General features: G+C 41.8%; 1 protein-coding gene across 1 annotated transcript; it reads right to left on the reverse strand.

Annotated features, from left to right (window-relative positions):
* Positions 1-2,490: 2,490 nt before the first annotated feature.
* On the reverse strand, positions 2,491-9,375 carry LOC132805815 (interleukin-23 subunit alpha-like). Its single transcript, XM_060821101.1, has 5 exons — positions 9,263-9,375; positions 8,496-8,708; positions 5,293-5,394; positions 4,270-4,422; positions 2,491-3,025 (listed from the first exon to the last, which is right to left on the reverse strand). The coding sequence occupies exons 2-5, from the start codon at positions 8,646-8,648 to the stop codon at positions 2,810-2,812; spliced, it is 624 nt and encodes a 207-aa protein (XP_060677084.1). The 5' UTR covers positions 8,649-8,708; positions 9,263-9,375; the 3' UTR covers positions 2,491-2,809.
* Positions 9,376-25,066: the final 15,691 nt, after the last annotated feature.

A 25,066-nucleotide genomic window follows, 5' to 3' on the forward strand; every position in this document is an offset into this window, starting at 1 on the left:
AGCATGGAAACATACACTTCTGTCCAACTTGTCCATGCCAACCAGATATCTTAACCTAATCTAGTCCCATTTCTTCTTTTGTGAGTCCTAAATTGTTCAGGAGCTGGGCAACCTCTTCCCGGACCAAGGTTACCAAGCCATCTATGCTTATTGTTGATTTTTTTTTTGTATTTTAAATAATTCCAATGCAGCATGTTTCTGTTCTTATATTATGTCTTTTATTTCTACCTTTGATTTCCTTTATCTTTTCTCCCACATATTTTCTCAGAAGGTGAGCCTTGGACACTGAGGTTAGTCTGCACATTAGCTCAAAGAGCTGTATTTCTACTATTTAAGAAAGTGTAGATTAAAGATGGTTTGACCAAGATCTATAAAATGACTGCGCTTGCACAGACAAATTGTTTCAACTGGCAAGTTTGAAAAGACCAGGTACTCTCAGTTTCCAGTTATGTAAGAGTAGAATTAAGTTGGATGTTGAGTAATTATTTGCTTGAGCTGAAAATGTGTTGCTGGAAAAGCGCAGCAGGTCAGGCAGCGTCCAAGGAACAGGAAATTCGACGTTTCGGGTATAAGCCCTTCATCAGGAAGGGCTAATTATTTGCTTGGTCATTTATCACATTGCTGTGTGTGGGAACTTAATGTGTGCAAATATATGTCATATTTCTTTACATTACAACAGTGACTACTTTTCCAAAAGAAGAACTGTAAAGCATTTGGGAAGTTCTGAGGTCATGAACGGTGTAAGACTTTATTTTTTAATTATGAATCATTTTTATGTAGAATTCTGGTTTGTGATCATTGTGCACAGGAACTCTGTGTAAACCACAGACTGAAAGCCCCAATGTTAGTAAATCCTCTTTCCAGGGACAGTGCAGGTGAAGCTCTGATTTACTCACAAGAGGAAGCAAGAGTCTATTGTCCTACTCTGACTCATCTAATTAGAGAAATAATTTTCCATCAGGCCATGATGTAGTAATTTTGATTTAATCATAAAATTACACATGCTTATACGTGTTGAGTTGGCCACTTAAAGACTTCAGTTGGCCCATGTGTGGGCATACCACTGCTAGTAAAATTGTAGTGTGGGTAGACAGGTAGTTGCAGGGAACAAAGTACATGGAAATGGCACCCAATTCCATAGCCTCCACAATCTGCCAATTCTCCTTCGTGTGGGGTGGATGGAGCATTTATCCCTATACCTTAATTTGGGGCCTAACATTTGTTGTAGTAGCCCTCACAGGAATTGGTTTGGCCTAGGTGGATCAAGATGCCAGGCCTAATGTATTTAGAACTTCCAAGCATGAATGCAGTTGCCATAAAATAAATGCTATCACACTTCAATAACCTCTCCAATCAACTGCATAGCGCTCCTGAGGGCCATTGCTGGTTGTGATTGGTCTCCTTACTGTTGTCTGCCCTCCATCCTTAAAACATCTACCTGGTTGCAACTGACAGTGAGGCAAAGAGTCCAAAATTTGTTTTGGAGCATGAAGGCAACCAGCTAATGCTTGCCATTAATTGAAATGAGCTCACTGCCTCGACAAATCTTTACTGCCTTGTGTTTGAATATTTGATTAGGATATCATTAGGCTTGGCTGTAATGCCTCAGTCAAATATCTTGTCGACATGTGCCTACTCTCACCGATGAAGAATGGTGCCTTTGATGAAATTATGGACAGTATGTAGTCTCCTGTGTTGGTCCAATGGAACTTTTGATCTCCTAGTCTCAGCTGTTTGTTTAGTTAGATAGATAATGGGGTCCAGGCTATTCCACTCCCACGGGGTCAAACAGCAGACCATACCATGGACTAAGAGTTTGGTAGAACTCTTAGAAGACAGATCTAGACCAGGACCACATGGGCTGCTGGAATAGCTGATGATCCAAATCTTTTTATTCTTTCATGTTTCTTCTTTTATTCAGTGCATAGTTAAATAATGTTCTATATCATCTGTTTTTCACTCTCCTTTCGGTTTGATTACTATGCCTCAGGCTCCTTTGGCAGTTTTCAGACTCTTTTCTGTTCCTTTTGTTTCATAGCTTATTTTTCCTCTCCCTCTTCCCCCTTTCCTGACCTCCTTGTATTGTCACTCTTCTCCTTCATGCCGAGACATTCTTTTGTATTTAAACATTATCTTAAAATGGACAGTCAGAGGAATCTCTCATCCCAGTTATCTATGCTGGACTCAAACCCAGTTTCTGGAAGTGAAAGGACAATTTGTTAATCCTGTGTACCATTCTGCACCTTTTCTACTCAACTGAACCCATCATTAGACACAGACAACTTCATTTGGTATGTTGACCCTTCCAGTTCTTTATCAGATACTTGACAGATGATGTGTAAGGTGAGCTTTATTACAGTTTGTTCACTACAAAGTTTCAAATGTTAAAGGAACTTAATGAAGCAAGTAAAAATGCACATGTTTTGCAGCTGTGAGATAAATGTATGGAAAGTGTCATATTTCCAGAGTTTAAAGCAAAATTTCTTGCAGATTTTTAAAACCCTTTAATTAATTATCTTCCAAAATTAAACTAATAAGTTAGAAAACAGTGAGGACAAAAACATTTTTTTGACAAGGTGATGAAGCTGAACTATTCCAGAACAACCCGTAGAAATCCCTTTTGATTTAGAAATCTAAAATCCTTCAGCTATTATGATAGTCACTAGCATTGGTGTAACACCACTTCATTTTGTTCAGCCAAGCCTCAAACCACTTTTTCATAAAACTTCCACCTCTCAAAAACATTAAGCTCTGGAATTATCTTCAAAAGATAATAACAATTTTCTGGAATGTCCATCAACTCTCTGAACTACACCCCACAATCCCCAGTGTTCTGATGTTCCGAAGGGTTTCCTGAAGGATGTCCAAAGACACGAGCCACCAGAGATGAGAAGGACTGAAATCTCTCAAGTGTTCTAAACAATGTACAGTTCAGCTCCCAATCTCTGATCTTGTGTATCTTGACAGGCCTATTATCCGCAGCCACTCTGTCTATGGTCCTGTCATCTGCGCTGCTGTCCGAGTTCTAAAAAATAACAAGTACTGAACATTAACAAGACAGCAAAAATTACCCCTGTAGCACAGCTAATGTGATATTTTGCACAATTTGAATTACATCACACAGTAAATATCATGGATGATTTAGCCATTTGGAAACTGGATGGTGCAGTTGGGCTAGATGCACCACTTTCACCTCGGGGATGTGGGTTTAGAACAATTCAGGTTGAAGTGATGAAGTATCTCCTCTCTGTCAGTTGAAAGGGTTCTCTATTTGGCCAGCGTGTGGAGGTCACAGTACAAAACTTAATAAAAAATAACTGACATTACAAATGGTTCTTGTTAGTATTCAACCTCCTTCCTCTTCTGGTTCATAGCATATATTTTGAATATGAGACACTTGATTATGAAGAATATGGAATAGAATTTATTAATGTCAACTTTAAGTGAAAGGCTTAACTAGACACAGAGTGTGGCTTTCAGTTTCTGTATCATTCAGCTCTTCAAAGATCTTATAAATACCAGGCTTCTCTGTGCATCACATTTTTCCGATATTAAAAGTACAAATCACTGAAAAGAGCTCATGCCGTGTTTTCCCAAATGCTTTCTGAACAACCTATTCATGTCGTAGTTGTCTACTTCAAAGCTACTTCCGTCAAACAAGACATCCTGACAAACTATTTCTTAATCTTGCCGAATGAAGCATAGATTTTATAAACCATTGTCAATGGATCTCGAATATGTTTAATACATCAACCGCTAAAGTTTGAGGTCCGACTCTCATGGCTGATTTCATTACTCTCACATTTTCTTGCACAAGCATTTTTCTAACGGAACATTGAGATGCTAAAAGCAGAAGGTGAGCTACGGTTTCTTTTCACCACATTTGAAAGTCATTCTGTTTATGTGTATGAGAACGTTCGTTGCTCCAAGATACAAAGGATTTTGATTATTAACCTCAAATTACGCAAGATGTCTAACATACAAACGTCCACCAGTTACTCTTCGTACGACTGTTCTCCATTCCTTTCAAACCTGCCGTCATCACTCCCCTCTTCAGAAAACGCACCGACAATATTTCGTTTAAAATATGTTGTGGGTAATAGTTTTATTTTTAGTGCATGGTCCATTTAAACTTTATGCGTGGCGACGCACACATACATCACAGCACAAGGCCAGCAGAGTACCCTGCAGGCAGCTTAGTGGCCGCGCACATATGCAGCAGCAGCAATATTGCCTTCCAATCTCCTAAATGATAGAAAATAACATTACCTTGATTGACTTGAGGAGATCCAAGATGATTTTAGAAAGATTATGCGCAAATTTCCGCATGTCGCTGTTGTGTATTGACTCTTCCACGTTTCCAAGTTGGCTGAACTGATTGCGGTAATATGATAGGCCTTCTTTAATTTTCTTAAGGCACGTCTGAAAGAGTCAGAGGTAAAGATACTTTGGTGATACCAATCTTGGTGCTGTAAGCATTTGTCTGTAGTGATATACATTTCTACTCTAGTCCCGTTATCCACAGTAGTTTGGCCCATGAACTTTTCCATAGTTGGCATTTATCATGCCGCGCTCTGATGGTTTAGCAACACTAAGATGACATGGATGGATGTCAAGATCTCTGAAATTGCTGGGAAAGCTCAGCAGCTCTGGCACCACCTGTGGAGAGAAATCAGAGTTAACGTTTCGGGTCCGGTGACCCTTCCTCAGAACCAATTTTTATTTTTGTTTCTGATTTACAGCATCCTCAGTTCTTTCGGGTTTTATTTAGTATTGGTCGGTCACATGGCTGAACAGCATCACAACCACAACATCTAACGTTGCCTTCATCTAACATTCATCAGAGCAGACTACAGCAAGCCTACCGGTGTGGCCCGGTGCTTTAGTGTTTGGGACTACTGCCTCACAGCGCCAGGGATCTTCGGCGATTGTCCGCGTGAAGTTTGCACGTACTCCCCGTGTCAGTGTGGGTTTCTTCCCACAGTCGAAAAATGTCACTCATAGGAAGTGTCATTTATTATCGTGTGGGGGGGTGGTGCGGTGGGTCTGTAAATTAAGAAAAGTTTCCTTCCATAAAGCATATTGAGTTTAAGGATAATCCAACGGTCACTTTTACTGATACCAGTAAAAGTTCTCAAACTGCCAGAGCGGGTTTTGATGACACTTTCTGATGCATTATACTTTTTTAAAAGTTCTCAAACTGCCAGAGCGGGTTTTGATGACACTTTCTGATGCATTATTCATCCAGCAACAGAACCATTGAGTTGCCATACATTGTCAGCGACTGCTTACCTCTGGAACTGTCCTGAGTGTGATGGGGTCACAGTTATCGCTGACTTCGATACGTGGGATGTCCTCACTGTCATTCAATTTAAAATATCTCGGGCAATGCTCCTGTACAGAAAATCACGGTCGGATCATTATATAAATAGCTTTAACACATTATCATATTTTAACTTCACCAATTTTCGTTTGACAGCCATTTTATGCCATACTGCGGAGTCTTGATGCCCTCGTTACACATTCCCATAAAATCTGTCCACCGCTGCAATCCTGATCCTATTGACACAGGTGCCGCGTTCCCCTTTTTTTTCTTACTAGACTACACGTAGCATTCCCAGCAGAAGGCAACCCCAGCAGAATTCAGCACATGCCAGGGTTTGAACCGGGAACTTCCCTATGTTCGCCAGGCCCATCCTCCTGCCGATTGAGAGAGATTGGACGCTGGATGTATAAAGCCAGGAACAGATATCACATGATCAACAATGGCACAGCAAAGGTTTAAGTGCCATGCTAGTCTGTGACAGTCAACTGTTGCTAAAGACCAAGGAAACATCAGGTGGAATTTTTTTTAAAATTACGATCATTGACGTGTCTCATTTCCTGTTGTGCAAACACATGTTGATGCAATGCATTCGACCCCATTTACCTGCGCCTGCTGTACAAACTGTATATTGTTTCTGCATTCTCCGGGACAGTAATAGGTTCAATAGCTGACATTTGTGGAAAATAATCCTTTCACAATTGAATTGCGAAATTTATTTTTGTAAAGATGAACGTCTCTGTGAAATTCTGACCCTTTGTTTTACAACTGGAAGTTTGACTGTGCAATATTCGTGCGCCAGGTTCACCTTCGTGACAGTTACCACCTCATTAAACAACGTCAGCTGACGCAACACAAGAACTTGTCGCCTGTTAAACACCGGCCAAACACGATGACCCACGGTTTATTTCTCCATTGGCCTGTGTGTTTGTGGACAGTGCGCTCGAACCAGTATTTGGGGTTCGGGAGATAGTGTGGATGGGTGAGAGTATGGAACTATTAAACGGTGTACTTCTAACAGTCGTTTGTAGAATAGAAATTATCGCCAACAGTTATTCAATTTGAGGGAGGGAACTGACAACAACTGCACAGAATATTTCTTTCTAACCAACCCCTTTCATGACAACTGGTGACAGTAGAAGTCCAGAGATGCCTCTTTACTATTACAGCAAATAATTATTCACCAAGAGGCAGTACTCCTTTTGGCATTTCCTCAGCGTCCCTGCAGTTAGGCGATGAGACGACTTTAAATCTTGCAGGCCTGTTGACGGAACTCAATTTCTCATTCACTTTAACGTGAGTCAAGGTGATGTGAAAGGAAATACGAACAAAAAAGGCGGAGATAATGATGATGAAATACCATCGACCCAAAACGTTTATTCTATTTTTCTTTCCACAGGCGCGACCTGATCTGCCAACTCTTACTAACTTCTCTGGGTAGCTAAAATTTATTCAATTTCCCATCCCGCACAGGATTCCAAAAATTAAGGATTTCCTCATCCGTGGTTCTTAGTTAAACATCACACAACACCAGGTGAGAGTCCAACAGGCTTATTTGAAAGTACTAGCTTTCGGAGCGCTGCTCCTTCACCAGGTAGCTGTCGAAAGCTTGTACTTCCAAATAAACCTGTTGGGCTATAACCTGGTGTTGTGTGATTTTTAACTTTGCCCATCCCAGTCCAACGTCGGCCCCTCCACATCGTGGTTCTTAGTGTAATTGTACACGGAGGTAAATTAATTCTAACCTATATCTTTAAAAGGACGCGACATTGAATTGAAAATAGAACAAAGAACTGCGGATTTTGGAGACCTAAAACAAAAACAGAAATGGCTAGAGAAACTCAGCAGGACTGGCAGCATCTGTGGAGGAAAGCAGAGTTAATGTTTCGGTTCCGGTGACTCTTTATCAGTCCTGCTGAGTTTCTCCAGTAACTTCTGTATTGAATTGAAAATGTTCGGCTGAGTTGTGCCACTACTACCTGGAAGTAAGTGTCACAACATCGGATACCAGCTAACTCAATCCAGGCTGATGGGGGAATCTAGGTGCTTCCTGGTAAATCCAGGACTCGGTACCAAACTACTGGCACACTTATCCATGGAACCAATCATTCGAAGATTCAAGAATTAGGATCTGAAATTGTTTGGCCCAATACTTGATCATTATTTTCTAATGTGTACTTTTATATTAATTATACATTACTAAAACTTACACTACTTAGCATAATTGTAGCTGGCATTTGATACAAAAGAGTCAGGGTTTGTGCTTACCAGAAAATATTTCTGAAAATATGAATTATTTTGAATCGTACAGTTACCACCCGTAAGAAACGGTTTATTCTATACTATCGGAGGAACGTTTCCCTAATTCTCCCATTAATAATCTTGTCTACCGGATATTTAATATAAGAATTTTGCTGAAAAGAAAGACACGTTGCCAAAGCTTTTCGAAAAGGGTGCTGATCGGTTGATAAGCCCAATGACAGACCAAGACTTTGCCGTGTCTCCTATTGTGTCCTGTATTTGGTGTGATGGTCTGAAATGTGGCAGTCTTGCCTGTAACCCGAGAAGTGCGCGACGAGCTTTGCAACGTCTGTCTTTCAGAAATGTTCAAATTCGAATTTTCTTGGCTCCCTCCTCACGGGCAAAAATCTATACACAGGGAATCCCAGCCTCAGCTCTACTGTAAATGAATGTTTTCGTGAATCACTTATGCAATATCCATAATTCGAAGGTTCGAGAGCCTTTATACTTCTGTTGGTTCTCATTTTCTTCAAACTGCACTTAGAGCTTCAACCTGCTTTTATTTTGATGTTTGTCCAACATTTCGTTAATATTCGCACTAATATAAATTACTCCTCACAAACTAAAGATATAAAGAAACTGGGTAGCATTAAAATAATCATGATAAAATATTTGCACCGAATTATTTACAGAATGTGATCTTTTTATAGATTCAGTCCCTGTCCAAAACAATTCGGCGTTTCAAAATGCTGTGTGGATTTATTTTCAAACTAATTTTACAATATTTAATTCTTATAATGTCAATACTTTACTTGGAGCTACCTGCCTTGGAATAAAAGGCATTTGCAGAGTTCATAGCTTTTTTTTAAATCATTGGATTACAGTTAAATAAACTGGGAAAGTTTTAAAATAAACTTTTGCAGTAACTTACCCATCCATGCATGTAGTTAAAAGCCTTGGAAGTGAGGTTCCTGGAAAGAATTCGACAGGATGTCCAACCGGACAGTTGATCGGGGACTGAGCCTGTGATCCCAGCCACATTGAGCAGCAAGATTAGCGTCAGCAACTCGCCACGTTTTTTCATGGCTCACTGAAAATGTAGTAGCTCAGCACTGATGTACAGCAGATTGTCAAGCACAATCGACTACAAGACACAACAAGTCATGCCTTTATAGGGTTTGGTGTTTGTGCGGGATTTCCCACTTAAAATCCGAAGAGAGGAAGAGTGATTCAATGCAAATACCTCGGCCAGATTACCTGTCCAACCGGAATACTGGACATAGGGTAAGGCTCGTTTTTCGCATACATGAAACAGTTTCCACTACGGAATCCTGGATTCGAAAGGAACCAGATAGTTTCACCTCGGTGGCGGAAAAGCTTTTATCAAACATAATTTGGGACAAAGTTAACTGTCACCCGGGCAAATGTGGATTAATTAAGACCATGAGGTAACAGAAAAAGTTGGTGAGGGTAATACGTTTGATTTGCCTACATGGACTTCCAACAAGTGTTTGATAAAGTGCCACACAACAGGTTTATCAACAAACTTGAATCCCCTAAATAAATGTAACAACGACACCATGCATATATATGAATGACAAGAATACGCCGCAGACAAGGATGCCCTGAGGCATGGTACATTGGTGAGACTGAACAGAGGGTCTGGCAATGGGTGAATGGACGCCGCACAACAATCACCTGACAGGGGTGTTCCCTCCCAGTTGGGGAACACTTTAGTGGTCCGGGACATTCGGCCTCAGGACTTCAGGTGACCATCCTCCAAGACAGACTTCGGGACAGGCAACAACACAAAGTGACTGAGCAGAGGCTGATCGGCAAGTTCAGTACCCATGGGGATGGCCTTAACCGGGACCTTGGATTCATGCCACCCTGCAGGTAACCCACTGCACTACACACGCTCTCTCACACACACACTTATACAGACCCATACACTCACACAGTCCCTCTCATACACAAGCTCTCTGTTACGCTCACACACGCACCCTCTCACAGACTTATACCCCTTTACACTCACACACATGCACATACACACACTCTCTCACAGACACTCATACCCCCCCACCCCCCCCCCAACACACACACGCACCCACATGCACTCACACACTCATTAAGTTTGTGGGGTGAATTTGTACTTGCAGAATTACATTTTATTTTGCTCACAAACTACATGAACCCATGTAAGATCCTGTAAATCCATTTTTTTGGAAATAGAATCAGTCTGAACATGGGCAAATACAGCCTCACACAGGGTACCTCACACCTTCAATGCATTATCCGAGCTGACATGGCATCAATTGTTAAAGTTCACTTGAGAGTGTAACTTTAAAAAAAGTTCTGGGATTTATATATGAAAGACCTGAAACCAACATGGTCATTCTAAAAGATGAGAGACTTAACACACAATCCAGCTCTTTTTTCAATATATAATTATGAATTCTGTGTCTTATGATCTTATACTCCACAAACACCTGATGAAGGAGCAGCGCTCCGAAAGCTAGTGCTCCCAAATAAACCTGTTGGACTATAACTGGGTATTGTGTGATTTTTAACTTTGTACACCCCAGTCTAACACTGGCACCTCCAAATCAAGAGTGCAGGACGCTTTCAAAATCTGGAACTGACTTAAAACATGGAGTATTATGAACTGTGAGAAGGATAGTGATAGAATTCAAGAGGATAGAGGTTGGTGGAATGGGCACACCTGTGGCAGATTAAATTTAATGCATAGAAACACAAAGTAATTAATTTTGCTGGGAAGAATGAGGAGAGGCAATATCATATAAAGGGTACAATTCTAAATGGAGTACTCTTGAGGTGCAGTACTATTGTCCCTCATTCAAATTCCACCTACCCCAGACCTGTGTCACATGGCTGACCAAATTGATAAAAATATATGCAATTCTAATAGATGTGCAGGAACAAAAAGACCTAGGGATAAATATCCACAAACCATTAAAGGTTGCAGGTCAGAAGGCATACTACATTGTGACCTTTACAAATAGAGACATAGGAGAATTGTATGGAGTTTAACGGTTTTTGTCCTCTGACAGGAGAGGTGTGAAGAGGCTCGCAATGGCCCCTTTGGGGTAGGCTCACTGAATTACAAACCACTAGTGGTTTTCCACAGAATCAGGACTCCAGGGGAAGAAAGTCCCATCTACCAAGAGCTACTGGCCAATTTGCTCAGCAGCATCATTGGGAGAATGGTGACTGCTAAAGAATGACAGCAGAGACCCAGGGTCAAGTAAGTGATGACAGGAGGGGTTTCATAGGGTGGGGATCACAGGGGGAGGAGTTTATAGGGGTCAGTAGCAAGAGAAGGGGGTTGATGGTCTCCCTTGCCAATGTTGGGTCCCTTAATACTGAGAGCCTTTGAACAAGGGATCTCTCCCTCCTCCTCCCCTCCAGGCAGAAACTCAAGCAACTCACACAGGTTTACATGTTATGCATCCCACATGGCAACAGGCCATATGCTGGGTTAATACCAGCAGTGGTGGGAAGAGGCCATTAATTGGGCATGAGTTGCTTCACATGTCAACAGCTCCCTCTGCACAATTAAATGAAATCACAGCCTCCAAACACACAGGGGGAATGCAAAAAAAGGAACTGTATAAAATTATAAAGAATATAAATAGGGTGGATAGAAAGACATATTCTCCATTAGTATAGGGGTAAATAACTAAGAGACATAGATTTAAGAGAAGAGATCAATTTGAGGAGTTTATTTTTCACTCAGAGGGTGGTAGAAGTCTGGAATTCACCGCCTGAAAAGGTGGTTGAGTCAGAAATTCTTGTAACATTTCAGCAATATTCACTTCTGTTGCCATAACCTCGAGTGTTATGGGCCAAAAGCTGGAAAATGGTATGAGTGTAGGCAGACTTTTGTTAATCAGTGCCAACATGATGGGGCTGATGATCTCTTTCAGTGTATATGTGTCTATGAGTCGATGAGCCTGGGTTATGATGAACCTTTACATTGCAAGTTGTAAGAATTCTGCAGTTGACAATCTGACAAATAGAAGTTAAGGAGTCATGGGGTCATAGAGATGTACAGCATGGAAACAGACCCTTCGGTCCAACCCGTCCACGCCAACCAGATGTCCTAACCTAATCTAGTCACATTTGCCAGCATTTGGCCCATATCCCTTCAACCCCTTCCTATTCATATAGCCATCCAGATGCCTTTTAAATGCTGGAATTATACCAGCCTCCACACTTCCTCTGGCAGCTCATTCCACACATGCACCACCCTCTGCGTGAAAAAGGTGCCTCTTAGGTCCCTTTTATATCTTTCCCCTCTCACCCTAAACCTATGCCCTCTAGTTTTGGACTCCCCCAACCCATAGGGAGCGAGGGTGTAGCTCCCTAGAATGCAAACAGGTTAGCAACATGACATAATCCGATTTTGTCTATCCTATCTATGCCCCTCATCATTTTATAAACCTCAACAAGGTCACCCCTGAGCCTCCGATGCTCCAGGGAAAACAGCCTATTCAGCTTCTCCCTATAGCTCAAATCCTCCAACCCTGGCAACATTCTTGCAAATTTCTTCTGAACCCTTTCAAGTTTCACAACATTCTTCTGATAGGAAGGAGATCAGAACTGCATGCAATATTCCAAAAGTGGCCTAACCAATGTCCTGCACAGCCACAACATGACCTCCCAACTCCTATACTCAATGCTCTGACCAATAAAGGAAAACATACCATTCACCTTCTTCACTATCCTATCTACCTGCGACTCTACTTTCAAGGAGCTATGAACCTGCATTCCAAAGTCTATTTGTTCAGTAACACTCCCTAACACCTTACCATTAAGTCTATAAGTCCTGCTCTGCTTTGCTTTTCCAAAATGCAGCAACTCACATTTATCTAAATTAAACGTGTCTGCCAGTCCTGAGTCCATTGACCCATCTGATCAAGATCTCACTGTGCACTACATCTCCAATTTTGGTGTCCTCTGCAAACTTATGAACTATACCTCCTATGCTCACATCTAAATCATTTATATAAATGACGGAAAGTAGTGGACCCAGCACCGATCCTTGTAGCCCTCCATTGGTCACAGGCCTCCAGTCTGAAAAACAACTCTCCACCACCACCCCCTGTCTTCTATGGCAAATCCTTAACCCTTTCACTGTAATTCACATAGAAACTGTGGGGCTTATAGGTCAATCTACATCTTGGAGATAATGATGCTGAGTTTGACCTTGCCAAATCCTCTTGCACCACTCACCATGGGTAGAAGTAACCATTACCAAAGCAATCATGCATAAATTAGGACAACCATGAGTGATTGATTGAATTAATAAATCAGTTTTTTTTAAACTAGATAATAGCAAGAGAAGTTATATAAATCACTGCATTAACAATTGTTCATTAAATTCAAAAATATGATTAGCAATATTTAAACTTAAACATTCAACATGTAAACTGCTGTTAATTGATATTATTGTAGACAGGGTTAACTAATAAAATGACCTAAAAAGCTTATACATGTAGTGATTCAACCTTAAATGGGTTGATCTTGTTAAACATTATTGTTAGTATTTATTATTGAGATCTAGGTTCATGAAATTTCACAAATTAATGTATGATTTGAAAGATTAATTAAGGGTGTAGCTCTTTAGAATGCAAACAGGTTAGCAACATGACATAATCAGACTTTAATTTATCCAATTAATCTAATACTGTATACTAATGGTTTGCAATTTTTATAACTTATACAACTTTGTTTTTTTGAGCTAAGCTATTGAGTTTGTATTTGCCACCTTTGTACTTCCACATTAACTTTTGGGATATGGTAGTGATGAACCTTACTCTGTAGGTGTGTTATCTGTAATTCTCCGAAATTCTGCTCTGATTCATTCCACATTACATATTAATATCTGTCTGGACTGTTGGCTTTCAGAGATCATGATAAAATTTGTGATCCTTGTGAAGTGCTGACAATCTAACAAATGGGTTGCCAAGCTGATGGCTAGGGTCTATGGGGGAGGATTTTCTGTGGTCTGCATTTTCCTTTCCTCTGAGTATTTGCCTTGCTCTTTATTTCTGAAAAAAAAATCTTTATCAATTTTCAAACAATGTGTCTGGGGCATCACCACTAAATATTGTCATCCTGTCAATGCAAATGAAAATGAGGATGGACATATAACAGACTGATACTGCATCTATTGCTCTAAATCAAAATTAACTGGGTGAGAATCACAACATCAGGCAAAAATGGCTGTGTACTGTTTTAGTCTGATTTCTCCACCAATTAAACCCATCTCTCTTCTCCACCAATTAGCAGTTCAGGAAGTAAGAGTTCCTTTGGTATGAGTTGAATATCAAAGAGTTTCTGCATTGTTCATGGTCAATACTGTATACCTTCCTCAAGGAACTGAAGCAAAATAGATTGATTGCTCATTTATTTCATTTACTGTTCATGGGATCATGCTATGTACAAATTGGTTGCCATGTTTGCCAACAGTCACCATACTTTAAAAGCTTTTAATTGGGTGTGAAGCTTTTTCAGACATCCTGCAGATGTGAAAAGTGTTATTTAAATACATGTTAGCACTTTCTGTCCTTCACCAATGAGATAAATCATATCAATTCACTTACAGAAGAAACTGAAATGATACAAGGATATGTTTATCAATCCCATATTGCTTTGATCAAAGGGACTGAATCAAAAATTTGTGCTGAAATGTTATGACTCCACTGCAAACATGAGCAGTCTTTGAACACTGCTCTCACTGGAGCCCAGGTCTGTTCAGTATACCCTACACTGTTTGTCAGATCCCAATCAAAATAAAGTTTGCCAGCTACTTTTATCAGGAAGACACTGCCCCCCTTTAAATATGATGTGGAGATGCCGATGTTGGAATGGGGTGGACAAAGTTAAAAATCACACAACGGAGATCCAAGATGGCGGCGACTCAGCAAGTCTGAGTCTACAGAGCCCTTCCCAAAACCTGGGTAAAGTGGGTTTCCTGCCCCCACCACACTTGCCAAACCACCCAAAAAATTTCTTTAATCTTAATTAGCTGCTGAATATTATATTTAAATAGTCTAATACTGAGTGGATAATGAGTAAATCAAAGGGACCCCGCAGCTCTCAGAAAACAAAGACCCCTCCCCCACCCTCCTCTCCTCCGGCTGCAGCTGATGTAAAAACAGGCCTTATAGAGATGATTGCCAGATTGGAATCGACACTCGTCAATTTCATCGCAGAATCCCGACAGAGATGGAATGCATTCGAAGAAAAGCTGCAGAAACAGAATCAAACCATGGAGGAGCTGCAGGGCCGAGTGGAGGGGGTGGAACTAAAGGCCACGACCTCCGAGGCTGCAGCTCAAACAGCTGCAGAACAGGTGCGAGCTCTGGAGCAGAGAGTCCGGGCCTTTGAAATTTACATCGATGATATTGACAACAGAAATCGGAGAAAAAATATTCGGTTGCTGGGCCTTCAAGAGCAAGAAGGGAAAGAACAGTTAGTAGTATTTCTGGAGCGATGGCTGCCCCAGCTTTTAAACCTGGGGGCTGAAACTGACCGGGTAAGGGTGGAGTGGGCCTACCGGGTCGCAGTACGCGGATCTGGCCCAAACCAGCGCCCACGCCCGGTCCTGTTCCGGCTGCAGAGTTATAGGGAGAGGCAGATACTCCTGGATGCCTCCAGAAAGCTTGGAAAGGATCCTAAAGCTATGATTCATGAAGGATCCAAGATTATGTTATTTCAGGACTTCTCCCCGGCTTTGGCACGAAGAAGGAAGGCGTTTGATGAGGTGAAGAAATGTTTAAGGGACTTAGATATTCAATACACCTTACGCTACCCAGCGACGTTATGCTTTACCCACGAAGGATCCGAGTATAATTTTAGATCATCGGAAGAGGCTAAGAAACTTTTAGACTCGGTTAAATAAATCGTAAGAGACAATTTATGTTGGCTTGCCTCTCCCACACTCCGTGGGGAGAAATGGATACTTTATTCTACTTTACTTTTGCCTCTGGGAGCGGGGTTGTCTTCCTTGCTATGTTATTATACTTAACTGTAATCTGTTGGAGTTGTAATTTTATAGTTATGTGTGTTTGTACGTGGCATTGATGCTATTAGATATACTCAGGTATGGGTGGGGAGGGTGGGGGTGCGGCGCTCACTGTTAACTCTAGCTCGGTATTATATCTAAATCCTATTAAGGAGCGCCCGGGTCGAGGGTGGGACACTGTTTGGGAGAGGATATGGTGGAACGTTGGAAAGGTAGTAAGGCCCCCTGAGAACAAGGGGGAAGATCTCCATTCAAACATGTTTAATTTTTTTTTGTTTGTTCTTATTGTTTGGAAATAGCTTCCTTTTTATCATACTGGTATGAGTGTATTAGAGAACATTTTCGCTTATTTGAAGGATGTAAGCGACTCAACTATACATTTTGGATGATTGTGGATTAGTTGAATTTTGATGATTATATATTTAAGATCTATTTTTATATTAATGTTTGTGCTTGAAAATTCTGCTTATTTTTGTAAATTTGTCAAAATGTTAAATTCCCAATAAAAATATCTATAAAAAAAAATCACACAACACCAGGTGAGAGTCCAACAGGTTTATTTGGGAGTACTAGCTTTCAGAGCACTGCTCCCTCATCAGATAGCTTTGGAAGAGGATCATAAGACACAATTGAAAGCAAAAGATTACAGTGTCATGCAACTGAAGAGATATATTGAACAAACTTAGATTGCTGTAAAGTCTTTCATCTTTTAGAATGGGTTGAAAGTTTTGGTTCATTAATATGTAAATCCCAGAACTTCTTTTAAGTCACATTCTCGAGATAACTTAAAGTTTTATAAAAAAAGTGACATCTCAGCTCAGACAATGCATTAAAGGTGTGAGGTTAGAGTCTGTTTATAGCCCAATCTTGAGTCAGACTTGTTCTATTTCCAAAGTAGGAATTTATAAAATATTGCATGGATTGACTGCCTACATTGACTGTCAGCAGACTGTGTGCTTTTTGAGCAAAATAGATTGTAGCAAAATATATTTGCAAATATAATTCTGCAAATGCAAATTCACCCCAGAGACTTATATGTGTGCGTGGCTGCATGAGAAAGAGAGAGTGTGAGTGTGTGCATGAGTTTCATTACGCATGAGAAAGTGTGTGTTACCGTGTGTGTATGCTTGGTAAACTGTGTATGTGTTGGAATATGCGTCTGTGAGAGGGTGTGTGCGTGGGTGCGAGTGTGGGGAGGGGGGGGGGGGGGGGAGGTATGTGTGTGTGTTTGAGAGTCATAGAGTCAAGAGAGAGACATAGAGATGTACAGCATGGAAACAGACCCTTCTGTTCAACCCATCCAAGCCAACCAGATATCCCAGAGGAGAAAGTGAGGTCTGCAGATGCTGGAGTATCAGAATATATTCCATTCCTGATGAAGGGCTTATGCCCGAAACATCGAATTTCCTGTTCCTTGGATGCTGCCTGACCTGCTGCGCTTTTCCAGCAACACATTTTCAACCAGATATCCCAACCTAATATTTGCCAGCACTTGGCCCATACCCCTCTAGACCCTTCCTATTCATATACCCATCCAGATACCTTCACCACTTTCTCTGGCAGGTCATTTCAGACATCCCTTTTATATCTTTCCCCTCTCACTCTAAACCTATGCCCTCTAGCTCTGGACTCTCCCACCCTAGAGAAAAGACATTGTCTATTTATCCTATCCATGCCCCTCATGATTTTATAAACTTCTATAAGGTCACCTCTGAGCTTCCGATGCTCCAGGGAAAACAGCCCCAGCCTATTCAGCCTCTCTCTATCGCTCAAATCCTCCAGCCCTGGCAACGTCCTTGTAAATCTTTTCTGAATCATTTCAAGTTTCACAACATCTTTCTGATTGGAAGTAGACTAAAATTGCATGCAATATTTCACAAGTGGCCTAACCAAAGTCCTGTACAGCCGCAACATGACTTCCAACTCCTGTACTCAATAAAGGAAAGCATACCAAACGCCTTCTTCACTATACTATCTACTTGAGACTCCACTTTCAAGGAACTATGAACCCGCACTCTAAGGTTTCTTTATTCAGCAACACTCCCTAGGACCTTACCATTAAGTGTATACGTCCTGCTCTGATTTGCTTTTACAAAATGCAGCACCTCACATTTATCTAAATTAAACTCCATCTGCCACTTCTCAGCCCATTGGCCCATCAGATCAAGATCCCATTGTACTCTGAGATAACCTTCTTCACTGTGCACTACACCTCCAATTTTGGTGTCATCTGCAAATTTACTAACTATACATCCTATGTTCACATTCAAATCATTTATATAAATGACAAAAAGTATTGGACCTAGTATCAATCCTTGTGGCACACCACCGGTCACAGGCCTCCAGTCTGAAAAACAACCCTCCACCACCACCCTCTGTCTTCTACCTTCGAGCCAGTTCTGTATCCAAATGGCTAGTTCTCCCTGTATTCCATGAGATCTAACTTTGCTAACCAGTCTCCCATGGGGAATCTTGTCTAACGCCTTACTGAAGTCCATATAGATCACGTCCACTGCTCTGCCTTCATCAATCTTCCTTCTTACTTCTTCAAAAAACTCAATCAAGTTTGTGAGATATGATTTCCCACGCACAAAGCTATGGTGATTATCCCTAATCAGTCCTTGCACTTCCAAATACATGTACATCCTGTCCCTCAGGATTCCCTCCAACAACTTGCCCACCACCAACATCAGGCTCATCTGTCTATAGTTCCCTGGCTTATCCTTACCACCTTTCTTAAATAGTGGCACCACGTTAGCCAACCTCAAGTCTTCTGGCACCTCACCTATGACTATCAGTGATAAAAATATCTCAGTAAGGAGCTCAGCTTCCCACAGAGTTCTAGGGTACACCTGATCAGGTCTTGGGGATTCATCCACTTTTATGCATTTCAAGACATCCAGCACCTCCTCCTCTGAAAAATTAACATTTTTCAAGATGTCATCATCTATTTCCCCACATTCTATATCTTCCCTGTCTTTCTCCACAGTAAACACTGATGCAAAATACTTGTTTAGTATCTCCCCCATCTCCTGCGGCTCCACACAAAAGCTGCCTTGCTGATCTTTGAGGGGCCCTATTCTCTCCCTAGTTACCCTTTTGTCCTTAATGTATTTATAAAATCCCTTTGGATTCTCCTTAACTCTATTTGTCAAAGCTACCTCATGTCCCCTTTTTGCCCTCCTGACTTCCCTCTTAAGTGCACTCCTACTGCCTTTATACTCTTCTAAGGATTCACTTGATCTATCCTGTCTATACCTGACATATGCTTCCTTCTTTTTCTGAACCAACCCCTCAATTTCTTTAGTCATCCAGCATTTCCTATACCTACCAGCCTTCCCTTTCACCCTAACAGGAATATACTTTCTCTGGACTCTCGTTATCTCATTTTTTGAAGGCTTCCCATTTTCCAGCTGTCCCTTGACCTTCGAACATCTTCCCCCAATCAGCTTTTAAAGTTCTTGCACAATACTGTCAAAATTAGCCTTCCTCCAATTTAGAACTTCAACGTTTAGACCCTGTCTATCCCTGTCCATCACTATTTTAAAACTAATAGAATTATGGTTGCTGGCCCCAAAGTGCTCCCCCACTGACACCTCAATCACCTGCCCTGCCTTATTTCCCAAGAGTAGGTCAAGTCTTGCACCTTCTCTCATAGGTACATCCACATACTGAATCAGAAAATTTTCTTGTACACACTTAACAAATTCCTCTCCATCTAAACCCTTAACACTATGGCAGTCCCAGTCTATGTTTGGAAAGTTAAAATCCCCGACCATTATCATCCTAATATTCTTACAGATAACTGAGACCTCCTTACAAATTTGTTTCTCAATTTCCAGCTGACTATTAGGAATATAATCCTAATAAGGCCTTTCTTACTTCTCAGTTCCACTCAAATAACTTCCCTGGATGTATTCCCAGGAATGTCCTCCCTAAGTACAGCAGTAATGCTATCCCTTATCAAAAACGTCACTCCCCCTCCTCTCTTGCCACTCTTTCTATCCTCCCTATAGCATTTTTATCTGAGAACATTAAGCTGCCAGTTCAGTCCATCCCTGAGCCATGTTTCTGTAATTGCTATGATATCCCAGCCCCATGTTCCTAACCATACCCTGAGTTCATCTGCCTTCCCTGTTCGGCCTCTTGCATTGAAGTAAGTGCAGTTTAATTTATCAGTCCTACCTTTTCCTCTGCTTTGTTCCTTCCTGCCCTGTTTAACTCGTTCCCTTTCCCACCTGTACCAGTCTCAGATTGACCTCTATCCTCACTATCTCCCTGGGTTCCCCCCCACCTTACTAGTTTAAATCCTCCTGAGTACTCTAGCAAATCTCCCTGCTAGTGTATTAGTCCCCTTCCAATTCAGGTGCAATCCATCCTTCTTGTACAGGCCACTTCCACCCCAGAATAGATTCCAATGATCCAAAAATGTGAAACCTTCTCCCCTGCACCAGCTCCTCAGCCACGCATTCATCTGCTCTATCTTCCTATTCCTACCCTCACTAACTCGTAGCACCGAGAATAATTCAGATATTACTACCCCCAAGGACCTCTTTTTTAAATTCCTGCCTAACCTTCTATATTCTCCCTTCAGAATCTCATCCTTTTCCCTTCCTAAGTCATTGGTTCCAATGTATACAATGACCTCCTGGTCCTCTCCCCTTTGACAACATTCTGCACCCTCTCTGAGACATCTTTGATCCTGGCACCAGGGAGGCAACACATCATTCTGATTTTTCGCTGCTAGCTACAGAAGTGTCTGTCCATGCCTCTGACTAGAGAGTCCCCTATCACAATCGATCGCTTGGAACCCAATGTACCCTTCATTACATTAGAGCCAGTCTCGATACCAGAAACTTGGATTATTGTGCTACATTCCTCTGAGAGTCCATCAACCCCATTCATTTTCCAAAACAGAATACTTGTTTGAAATGGGAATAGCCACAGAAGACTCCTGCACTGCCTGCCTACCCTTCCTACCTCTCCTAGAGATAACCCATCTATCTCACTGTATCTGTGGCTTTTTGCCCTTCCTATAACTGCCATCTATCACATCTCCTAGCTCTTGTAAACTCCTTATTTCTTCTAACCGATCCATGCGATCTGATAGGACTCGCAACCAAAGACACTTCCTGCAGACATAATCATCAGTAACATGAAAACTCTCCCTAAACTCCCACATCCGACAAGAAGATCATATCACGCTACTAAACGCCATCTTTGATCCCTTCCAATTTACAGACCCAGAAAATAGCACCGTCTTTTTGCTCTAAAAAAAGCAGTGCTCCAGGCTAACTTAGTATTTATGGTTTATATTTTTAAAATTTAATCAAGAGACAGATTTCAATAAAACATGTAATCAAGAAAGAACCCACTCTACTCACTACTGCAGACTTACAGCAAGGTTACACGTTAAAAGCTATGTACTTATTTGTTCCTGTGTTGTGAGCTCTCCCACACAGGTTCCTCCAAGGTCAGCTGTGAATTTCGCTGCTTGTTAATTTTTCCTTGATGCATTCTGAAGTCCAGTGATATATGAACTCAAACACAAAGGCAGTAACTGTGCAGATTCACTGCTGTGTCAGTTAGCAGTGTTGGTTTCTTTCTAACTCACCCTCATTGACCATGTTCTCACTGCCTTTTGTCTGTTTTTCTCCCTTTTAAAAGTGCCATTGTTTTGACTTGCTTTAAATTCTGTGTCTTATGATCCTCTTCCAAAGCTACCTGATGAAGAAGCAGCACTCTGAAAGCTCATACTCCCAAATAAACCTGTTGGACTATAACCTGGTGTTGTGGGATTTTTAACTTTGCCCCTTTAAATAGATATGCTAAGTGGACAGGTCAGCAAGAAAGGAGGAATGGACAGTTTGAATTGCTGCTCATAAAAATTTGATGACAACCGATAGACCCTTCTGCAAGTGTTAAGAGAATAACAACAGGAACTGTGGGTTTATCCAAGAGGAAGCCATGTTTGAAAGTGTCAGGAGAATAGGATGGCTGAAGAGTAGTGATGAGGTAGGGTTTGGCAGGAGGAGTTTTGGGGACAGACTGTGTGGGTGGAAGTTAAAGGGACTGAAGAGAGGAGAAGTGAAAGATGTCACAACTGGGCAACAGGAAGGGAAGGAGAAAGGAGCGAATGGTTCAAGAATTGTGAACAAGAAAAAAGGAGATAGAAATTTAAGGCGAAAATCTGAAACTAAAATATGCATGTGAATGAGCAATGATTGGGTAAGGTCAGTTATTTAAGATACAAACATTGACATTTTTACATTGTTAGCAGCATTTAATGAAGCTTAACTCAAATGCAAACTTCCTTGGCAATTGTCCACACTTACTTCAATTAAATCAAGAAGGGTGATATTGATTAATCTAGTGTCACTGGGTCAGAACTTGACACTACTCATGCCCCTCAATTATAAACATGTGTTAGCTTATACTCATCAGTTAAATCTCCATTTTGCCAGTGAATTAAGATAAAAAGTTTTCTAATGATCTTCCGTTCTCTTTTGTGGTTTTCATTAATTCTATTTTTTATTCTTATTATCTCTTGTTTGAAGCTCCTTTTACTTTCTCTTTTAGTTTTCTCTCTCAATACCTTTATTTTCTCTCTTCAATGCTCTCCACTTATATTCCATTGCTTATAGAATCCCTACAGTACAGAAAGAGCCCATTGAGGTTGCATTGACCCTTTGAAGGGTACCCGCCCAGACCCACCATGGCTAACCCACCTAAACTGGACACTAAAAGGCAACTTTTGGCATGGCAATTACCCTAACTTGTACATCTTTGGACTGTGGGACATATCTGGAGCACCCAGAGGAAACCCACGCAGACATGGGAGAATGTGCAAACTCCACAGAGACAATCACCCAAGGCTTGAATGGGATCCGGGTCCCTGGTACTGTGAGGCAGCAGTGCTAACCACTATGCCACTGTGCAGCCCTGCTGCCCTGCTTAAGCCATCTGACTGTGATGTGAAACAGAGAAAATTTAGTAAGCGAGAGAAAGGAGGGGTATTATCTTGCTTCTTCTATCGATGTTCAATATCTTTTCTGGACAACCCACAATACATGAGTAACATGTTTCAGGACATTATCTGTTATGTATAACTTCTGAAAATTAAACTTAGTAATCTGACAGCTTCTAGATAGAGCAGATAATTTCCTTTAAGTTTGTCTAACTCAGATTTACAGTGTATTGTAAGATCGTTTCTCTGATTGTCATACCAAATGTTGCCTCATCTGGTTGGCCCATAGAGATCTAATATCTTGTAGATTACAGTGTGACTGGTAAAAAAACATTCTGGATTAGTGGTGCTGGAAGAGCACAGCAGTTCAGGCAGCATCCAACGAGCAGCGAAATCGACGTTTCGGGCAAAAGCCCTTCATCAGGAATAAAGGCAGTGAGCCTGAAGCATGGAGAGATAAGCTAGAGGAGGGTGGGGGTGGGGAGAAAGTAGCATAGAGTACAATGGGTGAGTGGGGGAGGAGATGAAGGTCCACCAGATGGCCTCCTTCTTTAGAGACCGCAATTTCCCTTCCCACATGCCCTCCAATGCATCTCGTCCACATCCTGCACTTCCGCCCTCAGACCCCACCCCTCCAACCATAACAAGGACAGAACGCCCCTGGTGCTCACCTTCCACCCTACAAACCTTTGCATAAACCAAATCATCCGCCAACATTTCCACCACCTCCAAAAAGACCCCACCACCAGGGATATATTTCCCTCCCCACCCCTTTCCGCCTTCCGCAAAGACTGTTCCCTCCGTGACTACCTGGTCAGGTCCACGCCCCCCTACAACCCACCCTCCCATCCTGGCACCTTCCCCAGTCACTGCAGGAACTGTAAAACCTGTGCCCACACCTCCTCCCTCACCTCTATCCAAGGCCCTAAAGGAGCCTTCCACATCCATCGAGGTTTTACCTGCACATCCACTAATATAATTTATTGTATCTGTTGCTCCCGATGCGGTCTCCTCTACATTGGAGAGACTGGGCGCCTCCTAGCAGAGCGCTTTAGGGAACATCTCCGAGACACCCGCACCAATCAACCACACCGCCCCATGGCCCAACATTTCAACTCCCCCTCCCACTCTGCCAAGTGTGACATGGAGGTCCTGGGCCTCCTTCACCGCCGCTCCCTCACCACCAGACGCCTGGAGGAAGAATGCCTCATCTTCTGCCTCGGAACACTTCAACCCCAGGGCATCAATGTGGACTTCAACAGTTTCCTCATTTCCCCTTCCCCCACCTCATCCTAGTTTCAAACTTCCAGCCCAGCACTGTCCCCATGACTTGTCCGGATTTGTCCGACCTGCCTAGCTTCTTTTCCACCTATCCACTCCACCCTCTCCTCCCTGACCTATCACCTTCATCTCCTCCCCCACTCACCCATTGTACTCTATGCTACTTTCTCCCCACCCCCACCCTCCTCTAGCTTATCTCTCCACGCTTCAGGCACACTGCCTTTATTCCTGATGAAGGGCTTTTGCCTGAAACGTCGATTTCGCTGCTCGTTGGATGCTGCCTGAACTGCTGTGCTCTTCCAGCACCACTGATCCAGAATCTGGTTTCCAACATCTGCAGTCATTGTTTTTACCTTTTCAAAAAACATACTCAAACAGCACACATAGATACATATATTTTAAATATTCAACATTCCATGAATTCTATGTTCCCCAATTATGGCCTCTTGTGTATCACCCATACCTTTGCCCCATACAGTGATGGCTGAGCCTTCAACTGTCTGGGACCTAAGTTGTGAAATTCTCTATTTAAACCTCCCGACACCATTCTCTCTTGCCTCAAGATCCTCCTTAAAATGTCCTTTTTGACCAAGCTTTTGGTCACCTATTATGGTATCTTCTCATGTGGCTTAATTGGTGTCGAATATTGGCTGATTACATTATTGTGAAGCACCCTTGGGGAGGTTTTAATGAGTTAAAGATCTAGGAGCAGTAATAGTCAAAGAGAGACTTGCATTTAGTTGTAGAGTCACACAGCATGGGAACAGACCCTTTGGTCCAACCAGTCTATGCTGACCACAATCCCAAACTAAACTAGTCCCACCTGCCTGCACTTGGCCCATATCCCTCCTAACATTTCTTATTCCTGTACTTATCCAAATGTCTTTCAAATGTTGTAAATGTACCCGCATCCACCATTTCTCTGGAAGTTCATTCCAGACACAAACCACTCTCTGTGTAAAAAAATTGCCCCCATGTCTTTTTTAAATCTTTCTCCTCTCACCTTAAAAATATGCCCACAGTCTTAAAATCCCCCACTCTAGGGAGAAGACACCTGCCACTCACCTTATCGATACCCCTTATGATTTTATAAACCTCTATAAGATCACCTTTGAACCTCCTGCATTACAGTGAAAAAAGTCCCAGGCTCTCCTTATACCTCAAGCACCCCATTCCTGGCAACATCCTGGTAAATCTCTTC

This window comes from Hemiscyllium ocellatum, chromosome X (assembly GCF_020745735.1).
Source record: "Hemiscyllium ocellatum isolate sHemOce1 chromosome X, sHemOce1.pat.X.cur, whole genome shotgun sequence".
Lineage (NCBI taxonomy): Eukaryota > Metazoa > Chordata > Chondrichthyes > Orectolobiformes > Hemiscylliidae > Hemiscyllium > Hemiscyllium ocellatum.